Source organism: Staurois parvus, unplaced genomic scaffold, assembly GCF_062004578.1.
Source record: "Staurois parvus isolate SC_StPar_1 unplaced genomic scaffold, SC_StPar_1.0 ptg000202l, whole genome shotgun sequence".
NCBI lineage: Eukaryota > Metazoa > Chordata > Amphibia > Anura > Ranidae > Staurois > Staurois parvus.
The window spans coordinates 1,270,893-1,289,753 of record NW_028317998.1 but is presented as its reverse complement, the minus strand read 5'-3'; the positions used below and the strand labels follow the sequence as shown (position 1 = coordinate 1,289,753).

The window sequence follows — 18,861 nt, the reverse complement described above, 5'->3', positions numbered from 1 at the left end:
CAGTCACTGGGGTCACTGATTGATTTAAAGTAAAATTGACTTTTAAAAGTAAATAGTTGTGTCTGACGGTACGCTAGAACCTTATTCCAGAGAAGTTTATTTATTTTTTTGGCTAGAGCAGGGAAGAGTTGAAATTTCATTCAGGTTTTATTTCTGTCTGTGATCCTACTGAGGAAATTTAACTCACTTCCTATCTAAGCTATGAAAAATCACCACATAGCCATAGAAACACACCCTGTTACACCCATACAAAAAATGGGGGGGGGGGTACAGCTGTCACTGGGACAGGAAAGCACAGATAGCCAAAAACACTGTCCTCAGACATACTGTAACTTATTTATTCTAGTAGATAGGATTTTTGACTTACCTGTAAAATCCTTTTTTACAGTACAGTACAGGACACAGGATCTCTATTCATAACCTTGGGTTATATGCAGCTACCTACAGGTGATAAGACACTGGCAAAAAAGTTGCAGGGGCATCTCCTCTGCAACCCCTCCTACACCCAGTTAGCCTCAGTTTTGTAGCAAGTAATAGGGAGAGCACAAAAAACATAGATAAAGGACCTGTGTCCTGTAATGTACTTCAAAAAAATATTTTACAGGTAAGTCAAAACCCTAAATTCTTAATTGTATATTAGAGGACAAAGGATCTTTAGTCATAACCATGGCTTATTGCAAAGCAGTCCAACCACAACAAAAATACTAATAATCCCACATAACAATCCCAACTAACAATAAGGTAAGGAAAGGCTAGTCAGAGCTCAGAGAACAGCAGCACCCTACACCAGAAATTGGCATCAGAATAGGCCTGACCCTAGTTTCACACCTAAGCATTTTCTGCAGCATTTTGCCTTTTGCAGAAAAACAGTACAGTCCATTTAACATGATTTCCTATGGGACTTGTTCACATCCATACATTTTCACCCAGTGCGTCTTTTGGAAAGGGTCAAGGACCTTTTGGTTCTATAGACTCCAATGGAAACACTGCAGAAAAGCATGTATTGCGTTTTTGCTGCATTTTTATGCATTTTATGTTTTAAATCTGCCTAGCAACAAGTAAAATAAAAAAAAAACCTGCAAAAACACAGCAAAAACACATCAAAACGCAATTCAGAAACAGCTCAAACGCAACCTGCATATGTGTGAACCTAGCCTGAACCTCCACCTTAAAAAACGTAAGAAACATGTGAACAGAAGACCAGGTGGCTGCCTTGCAAACCTGAGAAAAATATGTCTGAGGCTGAAAAGCCTGTGAAGCACTAACAAACCTAAAGTGTGCCTTAACAAGTAGAATTTTATCCTTTGGACCAGGGCTCTGCAAACTGCAGTCCTCGGGCTGGATGTGGCCCTTTGCTTGCTTTTATGCGGCCCTTGGGGAACTTTTACTTCCACTGATACGAAGCACTATTTCTTCAATTGACACCAATGATGGGGCGTTAGTCTTCCCATTGACACCAATGATGGGGCACTATTCCTCCCACTGATACCAATGATGGGACACTATTCTTCCCACTGACACCAATGATGGGGCACTATTCCTCCCACTGACATCAGTGATGGGGTGCTATTCCTCCCACTGACACCAACGATGGGGCACTATTCCTCCAACTGACAACAGTGACGGGGCACTGTTCCTCCCACTGACTCTAATGACAGGGCACTGTTTCTGCCACTGACCCCAAAGACGGGGCACTGTTCCTCCCACTGACCCCAATGAAGGGGCACTGTTCCTCCCACTAACTCCAACGACGGGGCATTGTTCCTCCCGCTGACCCCAATGACGGGACATTGTTCCTCTCACTGACACCAGCAAAGGGGCACTGTTCCTCCCACTGACACCAGCGATAGGGCACTGTTCCTTCCACTGACACCAGCGACAGGGCACTGTTCCTCCCACTGACACCAGTGATGGGGCACTGTTCCTCCCACTAACACCAGCCACAGGGCACTGTTCCTCCCACTGACACCAGTGATGGGGCACTGTTCCTCCCACTGACACCAGCGACAGGGCACTGTTCCTCCCACTGACACCAGCGATGGGGCACTGTTCCTCCTATTGACACCAATGAGGGTTCACTGTTCTTTCCACTGATACCAGATATGGGGAACTAATTATCCCACTGACACCAAGGATGGGACACTGTTCCTTCTACTGACCATCAAGCCTAGGGTATTGTTTACACCCACTGATGCCAGGGCATTTTCTACTCCCACTGGCCACAATCCGGACCCCCTAAAGGCAGTAAACTGGCCCTTTCTTTCAAATGTTTGGAGACCCCTGCTTTAGACCATAGGCTTGAATGAAGATCTGTCCAGTCCATGTAGAAGTGGTGGAATGAGAGGCAGGGAGTCACCTGCAGGAACCATCAGGGAAAACTAAAAGAGAATCCAATTGCTTAAAGGAAGCTGTAGTAAAAAGGTAGATTCTACAACTTTTACTACATCCAGGCAGTGGAGAGAAAAGCTCCTTACAAGACAAGGTCGCTTACTCAGAGATATCTCCCACACAGGTGGTAGCAACGTGAAAGGCTGCATTGAGAGTAAGATAAAATAAGGAAATATTCCTGATAGGTTTAAAGGGCAGCCTCTGAAGATACAAGATAACCAGGCTGAGGTGACATGGTGTAGACTAGGATCATACAGGGGGAACAGTATGTGCCATACCCTGCACAAAGCCTTAACCAAATAATGAGAGGCTGACAGTTTGTCAAACAGAACAGCCAGTGCCAAGATTTATCCCTTAGGGCACTTTCAAACTGGTTTGTATCAAAACTGCAGAAAACGCCTTATGCCATATCCCTTAATGGTGCATTTTTGGTGCGTTGTGTTATAATTAGCTCAACGCATGGTGCGTTTTTAATGTGTTCTTGATGCATTTGCGTTAGGTTTAACCCCCCCCTTCACATCACTTCCTCTTTCCACAGGCGCAGTACAATTTTGATGCGTTTTTGATAAGATTCCCATTCATTTCCATGGGGAGGTGTATTTTTGGAGTTTTTTTTAACTGACCACATATGCCCCAAAAATCCGGCAAGCGAGTATTTTTGCACCACATCAAAAGTGTAACGGACCAGTATGAAGACAGACATAGGGAGACATTTGTCATGAGCTTTTCTTGCACTTATTTTTTTAACACAAAAGCGCTTCAAAAACTCCTCAGTGTGAAAGTACCCTCAAGACCACATGCTGGTTCAGATCAGAGTGAAGACAGGAGAGGATTCATCCCACAGTGTATTTCCCGAAAAGAAGGAGTGATGTGTTTCTGAGTGGACAGACGAACCCCCAGAGGGGGGCAAAGAATCAGAAACAGGGAGACTAGGGTCCTGTGTAGAGAGACTATCACCCCCACTGAAGTTTTCAGAGTCTGAGCAGGTTGGGTTCTGTAGACTCCTATCTCTGTCTTAGTGATCTTCCATATGCAGTGCTCAGCGTCCCTAAAAGGGGACACTCACAACCTCCATGAATTCTGAGAGAGGGAAAGCTATCAGTGCTAGTCAAAGTAGGCTATTGGTAACCGTGGTTCCTTCCGCAGATCGCTGTGCGCTCTGTGCAGGATTTAGGAGATAGCAGTGCCAATCAGGAGGAAGGTGCACCCAGAAGGAAGCCCTGATGTGGGCATGTGCAGCATGCCCCAGAGTCCGAGGCCCCATGCAGGTGCACATGAAAGGTTCAGTGGCTATTGAGCAAAGTAAAACATCAGTGAAAACAAACAAAAATACTCAGGACAGGGAACATTGTCACTTAAAGCGGATCTCCAGGGTACCCAGGGTAAGGTCTGTTTTAAAGACTGGTCCCCCGCTCCCCATTAAGGATTGGCACCTTTGGGGAGCAGGGGGGGAGCTGGTACCCAAAATTGATAGGAACCCGCTCCCACTTCAGCTGCGATCGCCAAGGTAATCGGAAGCAGAAGTTGTCTCCTCCCCTCCCTTCCCCATAGTCTTCTGGAACACATGCCAGGTCCCAGAAGACTACGGGACCATTCATAAACTAAAGCGCTGCTTGCAAGCTGTCACAGCCAGGTGCCCACACTGAAGAACACCAGGCGGCCAGTAAAATGGGCTGTTGGGAGGACACTGCGGAATTGAGAGACAGGTGAGTGTCTGTTATTTAAAAGTCAGTAGCTATAGTTTTTGTAGCTGCTAACTTTTATTTTTTAGAGTGTGACTGGAACTCCACTTTAACCACTTACCCTCCAGAGGATTTACCCCCTCCTGACCGGGCCATTTTTTGCATTACGGCGCTGCATTACTTTAACTGACAATTGCGCGGTCATGCAATGCTGCACCCAAATTAAATTTACGTCCTTATTTTCCCACAAATTGAACTTTCTTTTGGTGTTTTTTTTTATTCTTTGTGCTATAAGCAAAAAAATCCCAACAATTGTTGAGAAATAAACAATATTTTCAACTTTTTGCTATTAAACATGTACAAAAAAAAAAATTAAAAAATCTAATTTTATCATTAATTTAGGCCAAAATGTATTCTGCTACATGTCTTTGCTAAAAAAAAAATCCCAATACATGTAAATTAATTGGTTTACGTGAAAGTTATAGCGTTTGCAAATAGCGGTATAGATAATGGGATTTTTTTTCTACTAGTAATGGCTGCGATCAGCGACTTTTAGCGGGACTGCGGCGGACATTCTGACACTGGGGGAGAACTAACTTGATGTTACTGACATCTCTAGTGACACCAATACAGTGATCAGTGCTAATAAAAAGCACTGACAACGTACTAATGGCAGTGGGCAGGAAGGGGTTAATGTGAGGGGCGATCAAAGGGTTAACTGTGTGCTGGGAGTGTTTTTCTAGGGGGCGTGTTCTTCACTGTAAGCACACTGATCAGGATGGCTGTACCGTGCACAGCCATCCTGAGCAGTGTGCTTGAGCTGCTTGGTAATCATCGGGAGCCAGCGGGTAATTAACGGCCGGGACACGATGATTGACATCTGTGGCCGCAAAAGGTGGCACAAGTAGGGCGCTCATGTGGCTTGCATATGCCCCTTACCAAGAAATGCAGACTGACGTATATATACAGCCCAGTATGTCTGCTATAGGGCAGTCTTTAAGCGGTTAAGGACAAAAAACATTAAGCTACCTGGAAGTGGGAGGAGTTATATATCCTTGCAGCTTATTTGCCAGTATCTAGTCACCTGAAGGTAGCTGCATGTAATGCATGGTTATGATTAGAGATACTGTGTCATGTACTGTATAATTAAAAAAATATGTTTTTGCTTTTGTCTGTGTCCCAATTGGAGAGATTTATCACTTCCTGTCAGAACAAGCAATAGGAAATCTGTACATTAGGCACTAAGAAATAAAAACTAAGAAAGGCTATAACTCTTGCCTGCTCTACCCAAAACAAAATATACATTTAATGAAGTTGGCCTTTTATGCAAGCTGAGTATACATTTGTATCTTCTATTCCGACAAAACAGAAAAATGTTTGACTTACTCTTTACATGTTCTAATCTGCACCCATCCATCAGGAGTAAGAATAGTAAGCAAGAAATTGCTCGCTTCTTTTCCATTCTTCTGTGTTTTGTGGAGTCGGGCTGCATATATTTAAAGAAAAGAAAAGAACATGTTTAATCTATGCAGACTATATTGGAATGAAGAAATCCAGCATATAAACACAACTAATGCTTACAAATACAGGAGTTAGACAGAAAAATGCAGATCTCAATCTCAGACCCGTGAAAACTGAGACTGAGCTCTGCAGTCACTTTTGCAGCAGTTGTTTTCTTATTTTGGGTCATAATTCAGTAAAATGAACAGTAAAACTCCAAATGAAAGGTAAAACTTGATTGGCTATTCCACTCCTACTATTTTCATTTGATATCAGTGCAGTGCTGGGATTACTGTCCAGGTCCTCCCCAGTTACTTTGCCCCACAGCCAGGCACATAGACTTGTTCACACGTTTCTCCAATAATCAGTCTAGGTGTGTTGTTCTATTTTTGAATAATTGGGATAAGGAAGAGGGAGATGAGTGGGATACTACAAAATAGGAACTATGTACATTGAGGACATTGTCTAATCTTCATGGCAAGCTGTATTGGAGTCCTTGCTTGAATCAAACAGTGAGCTCCAGATTAAGGCAGTAGTAAAAAATAGTAGCAGTAAGAGCAGTAACTTCTTTAGAGCTCCAGAGCAGGGGCCCTTTAAGTAGTAGTGGGCAGATGGACAAAGCTCTTCGGAAAACCAGCCAGTGTCCCCTTTGCTAAACCAGCAGCTGACTTCCTAGCACCACAAGGCCCAAGAGCAACTAGACACCTTCCTCTGTGCTACCAGACCAGATCTTCAGGACACAGCTCCTCAGGCAGCATAGCAGAACCTGGGTCTCAGCAATTTAGGCTCTCAGGTCACCCACCTAAGGTCTACAGCAGCAGCTGCCTGGGAGGGCAACATGCCCTCTCCCAGGCTTGGGCAATCCTATTCAGGAAAGACCTAGAGCTCTGTGTGCTCACTACTGAATATATGCATTTACCCAGCATGCCTTAGAGTCCCTCTCTCTGGTATAGGCTGAGGCTGTATCAATATTCATGCTGCCATCTGCATAGCTCCACGCCTATAATCCAAAAACTTCTACAGTTTCCTGGACATAGAAGAAGCCAGGCATACTAGCAGCAGCTGAGAACACAGAGCAGACCTAAATAAAAGACCACAGGTCATTCAGTACAGTGAGATAATTATGCTTTTTCCTAGCAAATATTTACAGCCACTCTAACTACAGAATGACAACTAAATTTACCTATCAAAAACACAACTTATCCTATCTGTCTAATCCTAGCATCTACCCAGGAGGGTGCTACATCGGAAAGGCAATTGACTCACTGACCTGGCCCTATCTACACTCATTGGCCACTTTATTAGGTACAGCTTGCTATCCAGTGTGGTCTTCTGCTGCTGTAGAACTTTTGCTTCAAGGTTTCTAGTGTTGTGTGTTCAGAGATGGAATTCTGCATATCTTGGTTGTAATGAGTGGTTATTTGGATTACTGTTGCCTTTCTACCATCTTGAACCAGTCTGCCCATTCTCCTCTGACCATTGACATAAACAAGGTATTTTAGTCCACACAACTGCCGCTCACTGAATATTTCCTCTTTTTCTGACCATTCTCTGTAAATCCTAGAGATGGTTGCCAGTGAAAATCCAAGGTCAGCAGTTTTTTAAATACTCAGACCAGCCAGCCTGGTGCCAACAACCAAGCCACATTCAAAGTCACTTAAATCCCCTTTGTTTCCCATTCTGATGCTCGGTTTCAACTTCAGAAAGTCATCTTCACGACATCTAGGTGTCTAAATGCCTTGAGTTTCTGTCATGTGATTAGCTGAGATTGGCAATTTGTGTTAGCAAGCAATTGAACAGGAGTACCTAATAAAGTGGCCGGTGAGTGTAGTTTATAGTTTGCAGAAATGGACTGCAAATACCTAAATGGACAGTGGCCCGCTACATTTCTCTCATGGTCCAGATTAAATAAGCTGGATTCAAATCCATGTCAAACACAAAAAAAAAAATCAACTTCCTGACCAGCCTGCAACCAACTAAATTGTCCTGTCTAACAGTTTGTGTTAAAAACAGGGGTCTAGTTTGCACACATTTGCAAATACGTGTATAAGCTACAGAGCCTCTTCACGGCACTCCATTATTTTCTGCAGTCCTAACTAATAATTTTGAGAGTCTCCATAGTAGAAGCACATGTATAACAATCGACACCCAGCATATAGCAAAATGGCAGCTAATGTGTTCAGTTCACCCATCACCAGTATACCGGTGAGTTGAACTGGTAATTTTTCTGTTTTGTTTTTTGACATGCGTCACCTTTCCATGTGCTCCTTGCTAGTTATTGAGTGGGGCAGTTGCCATTTGTTTGTACTGGTTTCAAATCTATGGCTTTCCTCATCTTTCTGGGCACAAGGCATGGCTACGCTCTATCCCCTCTTTTTTCCCTTGCAATAGAGCCCCTTGTGCAACTTTTTATGGAAACACCCAGACACAACTGGATCAACAATAGCAGAACACCAGCACAAATTAAATTTATTAATTGGCGATATAATAATGTTTGACACCAAACCAACCATTATTCTCTCTAACCTAACAGTTCTACTTCAACAATTTAACAAACTTTCAGGCCTCTACGTATATTAATCACTCAAAATCTAAGATCTTAAACATCTCATTCCCACAAGGAAAGTACAACCTCTGAAGGACTCCTTCCACTACCACTGGGAATTGATGTGTCTCCCCTATCTTGGAACCAATCTCACCTTCCCCTATCAAACCCTACTGCTCCTTCACAAGCTCAAAAGTGTACTTGACACTTGGAAGGGACACCCCCACTCCTGGCTAGAATGAATCGCAGCTATTAAAATGACTATTGTATTTGTTTCAGGGTACTGCCCACTGGGATCCCATCCTTTCTCTTATGGGATTCACAATGACAGGTCTCCAAATTATTTTGTCACAACATCAGACCACAGGTAGCTTGACACACTGTTTATCATAGTCGGTCACAAGGAGGATTAGGAGTCTCCTATCTCCAAAAGTATTACCAAGCTACCCAGTTAGTTTCTCCTACCAAATATTATGCCACTACCAGAACACCTAACTGGATATCTTTTGAGGTGGTCAATTGGGACCCTCTCCGTACCAATAATTTACTAAGGTTTCTCCCATGTGACAGGTCCTCTGAAGCTGTGGGACAACCAAAAATACTGTGGTGGACTCCTGAGTCCTGTCCCCGCATCTACCCTTAATGTTTTGTCTTAAACATCTTACCTTCCCATCAAGACAGGAAGAACAGCATATTTTTAAAAATTGGAGAACTTCAGATCTCACCAGCATGTATACCTTAATGATACCAAGGGCCATCAAAACATTTCATACTCTTCAAATGAATTATAAACTATCCAGAGCAGAAACTTTCTCATATCCACAAAGAAAAACATTTTTTTTCACATCTGTGATCCCTATCCCTACTAGACACGTGTAATCTGTCATATTGCACCCCCCCCCCCCCATGTTTACCTGTCATTCGGCGAGTGTCTCTTGTCTGGACTGGTTGTGTTCGGTGGTTCGGTGGGCGGCGGTTTTTGTGGGCGGGTATTAAATCGTGATTGACGCAAGATTAAATCAAGGCACATTATATATTTATTTGTTTTTAATAAAGGACTTATCAAAAACTGTGTTTGTGGTGTTATTTACTTTTTTTGGTGATTGAGCAGGGATACTATGTACCCCATACTCATCCACATGCGGAGGCTAACATCTGGGTGCCCCTTGTTAAAGGGGCTTTCAGATTCCGATAACTCCCTCCCTGCACCTCCACAACCATTGGGCCAGGGTTGTGGGGAAGCCCTTGTCCTCATCAACATGGGACAAGGTGCTTTGTGGCAGAGCCCTCTCCCCCAAAGCACCCACCCATGTTGAGGGCATGTGGCCTGGTATGGTTCAGAAGAGGGGGGTGCTCGCTTGTCATCCCCCTTTCTTAGCCTAATGGGTTGCATGCTTAGATATGGGTCTAGATAAGGGTCTGGATTGGATTTGGTAAGGATTTTGGGGGGACCCCATGCCATGTTTTAAAAACTTTCTGGCGTGTGCTTCCCCTCAAAATTCATGTAAGACACTAAGGGTCTGGTAAGGATTGGGGGGGCACATTGTTTTTTTTTGTTTTTTTTTTAGGCCGCAACTTGTTTGTTTACATTCTGCTGTCAGCAGGGAATCCTGTTCTGCCAGAAAATATTGAATCCTTTCGAATAGTTTTGAGATACGTTCTGAAAAAACTGCTACATTTTTCGAATCAACCTGGGCCAGCAAATATATGAAACCAATACAGAATATACTACACAAACTCTGAAAACAAATTGGTTTAATATAACAAATACAACAAAACAATTTTTTTCTATTAAAGATAGCATCCAAAACAAAACAAAATGAAAATTCCAGGTGCACACGTGTCTAATCCCTACTAATTGAGTAATTTTGACCCCCTTTGAACACCATTGTCACAATGACCCACATTCCCCAGGTTCCTTGCTGTATATTTTAATTCTGATGGGCTCGTCCACACCCTGACATACCTACATGTCCAAATGGGAAATAGACCTAAATATCACTCTACAATGGATTTAAATATGGGATACTACTAAATCATGCTCCCAGAATGTCCTAAATGGTGAAACAAATTAAAAGGTACTATATTGTTACTACCTGGTTCCGACTAGACTAACCCATTTTTCTTTGGAACAGTCTGGATCCTGTTTCCATTCATACTGGGAACTGGGAACCTATATGGTTGACCTGCTCTATTGTCCATACTTTATGGATGAAAGTTTATGGTATGATGTTGACAATGTTTAACAAGGTTAACATGTCAGTAACTCTGGGTGAAGCTCTACTTAACTTTAAACCGGATGGGCTCACCAAATCCTAAGCTAGACTAATGATACGTTTTTATAGCACCCAAACAAACCCTTGCAAAAGCTTGGCTGTAAATCTCCCTTTCCTTAGCAGGAAAAAAAATAAAAATATAATACAAACTCTAGATATCCCCGCGAAAAGTATCACTCTCACCCTTGAAAGTGTAAACAAAATATAAATTAGATCTTTTCGATACTCCCTCTACCACCCCCAACAGTGCAACAACATATATCAGCAAATGTCCACATATGAGTCCATATATAGTGCTTTTTCAATATATAGTGTTTTTTCAAACGTTGGGGACTACTTCACTTTGCTGATTTTCAATCCAGGAACCTCAAATCAGGATACCTCAAAAAAATATAAACTCAATATAGTGCATTATCATTACAACAGAAAAAAACGCACTCGTGAGAAACTAAAAGTGATTCCTCCTACACTCCCACCCGTGACAAATCAACACTCCAAAAATCCAAAATTGTGATTAAGTGCAACACTCCACAACCAGTGTCACCATCCAAAAGTACTAGATGCCATTACCCTCTCATAGGAAAACACACGCATCCAAATAAAATAGTGCCATCTCTCTTGTGATATAAAATACCATTACCCTCTTCCAATGCAGACCAAGCAAAAATTCCTTCTGGGCAGTCCAAAATTTCTCCCTCACCGGAAGCTTCCTACTGCTTCCAATCCACCTTCCCCATTCCTCAAAGGGGCAGATAATAAAAGGCTCAGTGGAGTATATAAAAGGATTTCACAAATTTATTCACATCTTACATAGAAAACGCCAGCGTCCATCCTCTCCCACAGTCCATATAGCTGAACTCCAGTATCCAAGATGGCCGTGCCGCTCCTTCCGGTTTGAGATTGTATTGTTACGTCCTTAGGTCTCTGACGCGTTTCGTCACTTCCGACTTTTTCACAAGGGTTCCGGACGTCCAATGTGCGGCTCCTCTTATCCTACTCTCAGCACTGGCAAAAAGCGCGAGCCTCCATCTTAGCTAATGGCAACAGCCACCACTTCCTATGCCTTCCAGATACGGCTGTCAGTTTAGAAAATCTTTTTTGCTGTTCACACTTTTTCGCTTCCATGTATAGACAACATCTTCTGGTCTTCAGATATCTCCAGTGGCACCAATCTTCTCTAGAGAATGTATAACTGTTGGCCTCTGTCTCAGGAGTACTTCCTGGTTCCTTCAAACTGCAGTCACATGACTGCAGTTTGAAGGAACCAGGAAGTACTCCTGAGACAGAGGCCAACAGTTATACATTCTCTAGAGAAGATTGGTGCCACTGGAGATATCTGAAGACCAGAAGATGTTGTCTATACATGGAAGCGAAAAAGTGTGAACAGCAAAAAAGATTTTCTAAACTGACAGCCGTATCTGGAAGGCATAGGAAGTGGTGGCTGTTGCCATTAGCTAAGATGGAGGCTCGCGCTTTTTGCCAGTGCTGAGAGTAGGATAAGAGGAGCCGCACATTGGACGTCCGGAACCCTTGTGAAAAAGTCGGAAGTGACGAAACGCGTCAGAGACCTAAGGACGTAACAATACAATCTCAAACCGGAAGGAGCGGCACGGCCATCTTGGATACTGGAGTTCAGCTATATGGACTGTGGGAGAGGATGGACGCTGGCGTTTTCTATGTAAGATGTGAATAAATTTGTGAAATCCTTTTATATACTCCACTGAGCCTTTTATTATCTGCCCCTTTGAGGAACGGGGAAGGTGGATTGGAAGCAGTAGGAAGCTTCCGGTGAGGGAGAAATTTTGGACTGCCCGGAAGGAATTTTTGCTTGGTCTGCATTGGAAGAGGGTAATGGTATTTTATATCACAAGAGAGATGGCACTATTTTATTTGGATGCGTGTGTTTTCCTATGAGAGGATAATGGCATCTAGTACTTTTGAATGGTGACACTGGTTGTGGAGTGTTGCACTTAATCACAATTTTGGATTTTTGGAGTGTTGATTTGTCACGGGTGGGAGTGTAGGAGGAATCACTTTTAGTTTCTCACGAGTGCGTTTTTTTCTGTTGTAATGATAATGCACTATATTGAGTTTATATTTTTTTGAGGTATCCTGATTTGAGGTTCCTGGATTGAAAATCAGCAAAGTGAAGTAGTCCCCAACGTTTGAAAAAACACTATATATTGAAAAAGCACTATATATGGACTCATATGTGAACATTTGCTGATATATGTTGTTGCACTGTTGGGGGTGGTAGAGGGAGTATCGAAAGGAAAAAAAATAAAGTACAGTGGATCTTTTTTAATGAAAAACTGATGGCAAAACTCAAAGATATAATGGTGAAGTTCCATAGAATGTGGGGTCCTTGGATTTCACACTCTTTGCCAGCTGACTATGATTGGCATCTAATGGACCTATAAAACATGAAAAACTGCATTTGGCTTTCTTTCCAATATTTTAGAGGTTCTGAGGTACTCCCCTATTTCCTATCCCCCTTTTCTTCCTACTTTATTTCTCTCTCTTTTCTCCCTATCTCCGCTCAATATCTGATATTAATTATCACAATGCAAAGTATGCATAATTTTATGGCTACAGTATGGACCTTTATAGGTCCCTTGCAATTTCCTTGTAATTGATTAGTCTAGATGTTTTCTCTGTGCATTGATTTATGTTAATATATACAGTTGTGTTCAAACGTTTACATACGCTTGGAGAATTGGTAATATATACAGTATGTACCATTTTTTTAGAAAACATGAGTAAGCAGACAAAACACATTTCTTTTATTTCTTATGGGATTCACATTCAACTGTAGGTCATAAGAGAATGGCACAATCATAAAACAAAACATGCCAACAAGTAAATAAATAAAACTACCCCTGTCCAAAAGTCTACAGACCCTTAGTTCTTAATTGCCCCTTTAGCATCAATGGCAGCCTGCAGTCTTTTACAATAGTTATCTATGAAGCTCTGAATTTTTACAGGTGATATAGCTGTCTGTTAGTCTTGGCAAAATGCCTCCAGGTCATGCAAAGTCTTTGGTCATCTTGCATGAACCGTACATTTGAGATCTCCACAGACTGGCTCAATGGTATTAAGTTTAGGAGATGATGATGACCACTTCAGAACCTTCCCCTTTTTCTGCTGTAACAACTGGGGGGTCAACTTGGCCTCATGCTCAGGGTCATTGTTGGTCTGACAGTTTGGTTAAGAGCACAAGCAAATGTGACAGTTACATTCCCTGCACATACTGGATTGTAACTGTTTTTTGAAACTGTTAAATCAATGGAATTTTGTTCTGCTTAAGCCCAAATGCTTACATTGTTGAATAAATCCAGTTGTGACTGGCTCTCTTTAACTAAACCCAGCCAACCACACTTTAACCACCTCCTGCCCACCATATAAGGAAGTGACGGGTGGGCGATGGCTCTCTCATTCTGGGAGGACGTCATATGACGTCCTCCTACTCTAGCTGCGGCATGCGCACCCCCCGGGGCGCAGCATGGTGATCAGTAGTGTGCTGTGTCCCTGGGACACAGCAGATCACTAATCGCAGTAAAGAGCCAATAACAAAGTCTCTATCATGTGATCAGCTGTTTCCAATCACAGCTGATCACATGTAAATAGGAAATGCCAGAAATCCTCTCCTCACGCTGACAGCACATGAGCAGAGGAGAGCAGGTAAGCAGCATTTGTCAGGGGGACACCTACACTGATCATTAGGGCACTGATCATCAGTGCCCTGATTATCATTGCAGCCCAATCAGTGCTGCCTTTCAGTGCCCATAATTGCCTCCTGTCAGTGCCCATCAATGCCACATACCAGTGCCCATCAGTGCACATCAATGCCACATATCAGTGCCCATCAGAACTGCCTTTCATGGCCAACTGTCAGTCAGTGATGCCTATCAGTGCCAGCCAGTGACACCTATCAGTGCAGCCTATCAGTGCCACCAATCAGTGCAAGTCAGTGCCGCCTATCAGTACCCATCAGTGCCAACTAATAGTGCCACCTAACAGTTCCAATCAGTGCTGCCTAACAGTTCCAATGAGTGCCGCCTATTAGTGCCATATATGAGTGCTGCCTTTCAGTGCCCATCAGTGATGCCTGTCAATGTCCATCAGTGCCTCCTCATCAGTGCCACCTATCAGTGCCTATCAGTGCCCATCAATGCCACATATCAGTGTCCATCAATGATGCCTGTCAGTACCACTTATCAGTGCCTCCTTATCAGTGCCACCTATCAGTGCTGTCTATCAATGCTGTCTGTCTATCAGTGCTGCCTATCAGTGCCCATCACTGCAGCCTCATTAGTGCACATCAGTGAAGGAGAAAAATTACTTATTTACAAATTTTTATAACAGAAACTAAGAAAACACTTTTTTTTGGTTGGTTTAGCAAAAAAATAAAAAACCTAGTGGTGAATAAATGCCACCAAAAGAAAGCACTATCTGTCTCAAAAAATTATAAAAATGTTGTGTGGGTACAGTGTTGCATGACCGCGCAATTGTCATTCAAAGTGCAACAGCACTGAAAGCTGAAAATTAGCCTGGACAGGAATGGGGTAAAAGTGCCTGGTAGGCAAGTGGTTAATATGTTGATGTTGCTAAGACAGAAGAGAGTTGTTGATTCTCAAACTTTAATGTTCTTACATCTTTACAAGTCTGAATGCCAAAACAATTCACCACAGCTAGTTAAAAATAAAAAAAATATTTTACGGGTTTATATCAAAGAATATTTTCTCAGTCCAACAAGAAATCCTATTAATGCTTTCCAACTATTAGGCGTTTATCTATATAGCTTAAGTAATGGGATAGGACACATCAAAAGGTTCACACGTTTCTGCCATGTGACCCCCTCCATAACATCTTTTTCAGAAGAAATCCTTTGCCAGGATCCATCTGAGCTTTAGGATAAATATTGATCAAAGAAGATCAAATCAGCAGAATATAATTGTGGAAATATCAAACAACAGGATGGAAAAATTACTGTGTCTACATTTAAAGTCTGTGAAAACCACCACTGTAATAGCAATGAGTGCAGTTATAATTATGAAAAGACCCAATACCAGCTGAACGTTTTTGGTTGCACAAGCCCAAAAACTTTACCATAAGCTCAGGTTCTCACTGGATCTGACTGAAATCATGCGACTTCACAAAAAGTAGTGCAGAATCTACTTTGAACAGTTCCATTGTGGACAATAGGGTGTGACTTGTCAATTTGAAACTGTCAGCACTGGTGTGAACCTGGGCTAAATGCAGGTGGTAAATTCTATAATCATTTTCCACATTAAACAGTGAGCTTAGGCTAATACTATGAATCGCATATGAATCACACAGGAACCACACTGATTACCTTTAAAATTCACTTTAAAGCTCAAATTGTACTACATATGCACCAAAGTTGTGCATGCAGCAATTTTGGGAACACACTGCAACCAGATTGCATGGTCATTTTGTACCATCTGATCCAATGCAGGTGAACTGTGAATGTACAAAATACAATATACAGTGCTATAATGGTGCAAATTATGTGCAAATTATTAAACATACTAGAGATGAGCGAAGTATTCAAAAATTCGATTCGACTGATTCGGCGAATTCGTGGACAATATTCGTTTCGAGTCGAATATATTCGCTGTGAATTTAACTTAAAAAAGGGTGTTTCTAGGCTTCAGAGAGACTTAATATTAGTGCAGAACACTGTACCTTTAATTTAAATGCCCTTGGAGTCTGCTGGGGAAGAGAAATAATACTGTCAGTCAGTATGACATGCAGATGAGTGCCGTCGATCTTAGAATCACCGCACACTTCACTCATTTGGCCAGTCACGGGGCCAAAACCAGTGTTTGGAGCCACAGTGTGGCGGTGGAGGCAGCAGCAATGTGAGGCCATACAGCAACCTATGACAAAATGGAAACCAGCAGGAGTGTGAGGAGACCTCAAAGTGGCACATGGCAGAGTGGGAGCAATGGGAGGCGGTACAGGGACCCATGTCACACTGTGGACCCAGCAGCAGCGTGACGAGGCGGTACGGGGGCCCATGGTAGATTTGGGGCCTGGCAGCACCTATGGGAGGCCTGTAATCTGCCAGCAACCTATGACAAAATGGAAACCAGCAGGAGTGTGAGGAGACCTGAAAGTGGCACATGGCAGAGTGGGAGCAATGGGAGGCGGTACAGGGACCCATGTCACACTGTGGACCCAGCAGCAGCGTGACCAGGCGGTACGGGGGCCCATGGCAGATTACAGGCCTGGCAGCAGCAATGGGAGGCCCGTAATCTGCCAGCACCCTATGACAAAAAATGGAACACACCAGCAGTGTGTGAGGAGACCTGAAAGTGGCACATGGCAGAGTGTGGCGATGGAGACAGCAGCAATGGGAGGCCGTACAGGGACCCATGAGAGACTCTGGACCTGGCAGCAGCATGAGGAGGCGGTATAGGGGCCCATGGCAGATTAGGGGCCTGGCAGCAGCTATAGGAGGCCCGTAATCTGCCAGCACCCTATGACAAAAAATTCAACACACCAGCAGTGTGTGAGGAGACCTGAAAGTGGCACATGGCAGAGTGTGGCGATGGAGACAGCAGCAATGGGAGGCCGTACAGGGACCCATGACAGACTCTGGACCTGGCAGCAGCATGAGGAGGCGGTATAGGGGCCCATAGCAGATTAGGGGCCTGGCAGCAGCTATGGGAGGCCCGTAATCTGCCAGCACCCTATGACAAAAAATGGAACACACCAGCAGTGTGAGGAGACCTGAAAGTGGCACATGTTTGGGGCATGATTCATGGCGGATTTAGTCAGTTGTGTCAGGAACTGGTGGTTTGAAATCCAGACTAATCCACGCCTGATTCATTTTCACAAACGTGAGTCTCTCCACACTTTGGGTGGACAGTCGTGTCCTCCGCGGAGTTGCAATACCTCCTGCCGCACTAAACACGCGCTCCGATGCCACGCTACTGGCCGGGCATGACAGCCTTTCAAGGGCAAATTCAGCTAGTTGGGGCCAAAGCTCAAGTTTCGTTGCCCAGTAGTCAAGGGGATTGTCTACCTCGGTTGGCAGGGTGCTGTCCAAGTAGGCCTAAGCCTGTTGTTTGAGGTCCTGCTCCAGGTCCACCTGATGCTGCTGCTGCTGCGGCTGGTTATTAGTTTCCTCACTGCGCTGGTGAAGAAAGCTACTCATCATCGACTGCAGACTGAGGCAGCTGCTGCTGGTGGAGCTGCCACTGCTCCTACCACCCCACCCCTCCCCTGCTGCCATGGCAGCGTAACGCGAGCGCACAGGGCCCACAGTGTCTGAGGATGGACGTTGGCGCAGACAGGCAGAGACCAGCTGACTACATAGGTGGTTTTTATAGTACGTTATTTTGGCCTCCCTCTCAGCAGGTGTGAAAAAGGCCACCATTTTGGAACGGTAGCGAGGGTCCAACAAGGTGGACAGCCAAAAGTCATCCCTCTGTCTGATGGTTATTATTTGGCTGTCGGTACGCAAGCAAGCGAGCATGCTATGGGCCATTTGTGCCAAGAAATGCGAGGGACTCCCTGCCTCCATCTCCACAGCATACTGCCACGGTGTGTCTGGGTCCTCTGTCTCCTCTTCCTCCTCCTCTACCAGATGCTCCTGCTCCTCCACTCCTGTCCGCTGAGTGGATAAACCACCCATTTCACTCAATAATTCCTGAGCACCAATGTCCTCCTCTACCTCCTCCTCTTCTTCCTGTCCTGCCCCCACAGGGGTCATGTGGCGTTGAGATCTGTGCGCCACGTCTACCGCACCCTGACCAGCCATTATTAACAGCATTTGTTCCAGGACGTGCAACAGAGGAATGACGTCGTTCATCCCATAGTCCTGCCGACTCACGAATAGCGTGGCCTCCTCAAAGGGCCTGAGCAAGCGCAGGTGTCACGCATGAGCTGCCAATGGCTGACATCTAAGTTACACAGGGAGTACCTTTATCCGCTTTTAACATCAGGAAATCTGTGATGGCCTTTTGCTGTTCGTAAAGGCGGTCTAACATATGTAGGGTTGAATTCCACCTTGTTGCAACGTCACAGCATGAGGAGTCGGTACGGGGGCCCATGGCAGATTACGGGCCTGGCAGCAGCAATGGGAGGCCCGTAATCTGCCAGCACCCTATGTCAAAAAATTCAACACACCAGCAGTGTGTGAGGAGACCTGAAAGTGGCACATGGCATGAGAGACTGTGGACCTGGCAGCAGCATGAGGAGGCGGTATAGGGGCCCATGGCAGATTAGGGGCCTGGCAGCAGCTATGGGAGGCCTGTAATCTGCCAGCACCCTATATCAAAAAATTCAACACACCAGCAGTGTGTGAGGAGACCTGAAAGTGGCACATGGCAGAGTGTGGCGATGGAGACAGCAGCAATGGGAGGCCGTACAGGGACCCATGAGAGACTCTGGACTTGGCAGCAGCATGAGGAGGCGGTATATAGGGGCCCATGGCAGA

General features: G+C 44.2%; 1 protein-coding gene across 1 annotated transcript in view; it reads right to left on the bottom strand.

Moving 5' to 3' along the window:
* The window catches only part of CHRDL1 (chordin like 1), a 139,661-nt gene that overhangs the window by 106,544 nt on the left and 14,256 nt on the right, over positions 1 to 18,861 (bottom strand). Inside the window, exon 2 of the mRNA XM_089678268.1 lies at positions 5,457 to 5,556. Within this exon, the coding sequence (XP_089534394.1) occupies positions 5,457 to 5,556 (100 nt within the window). The remainder of the gene's footprint in view (positions 1 to 5,456; positions 5,557 to 18,861) is intronic.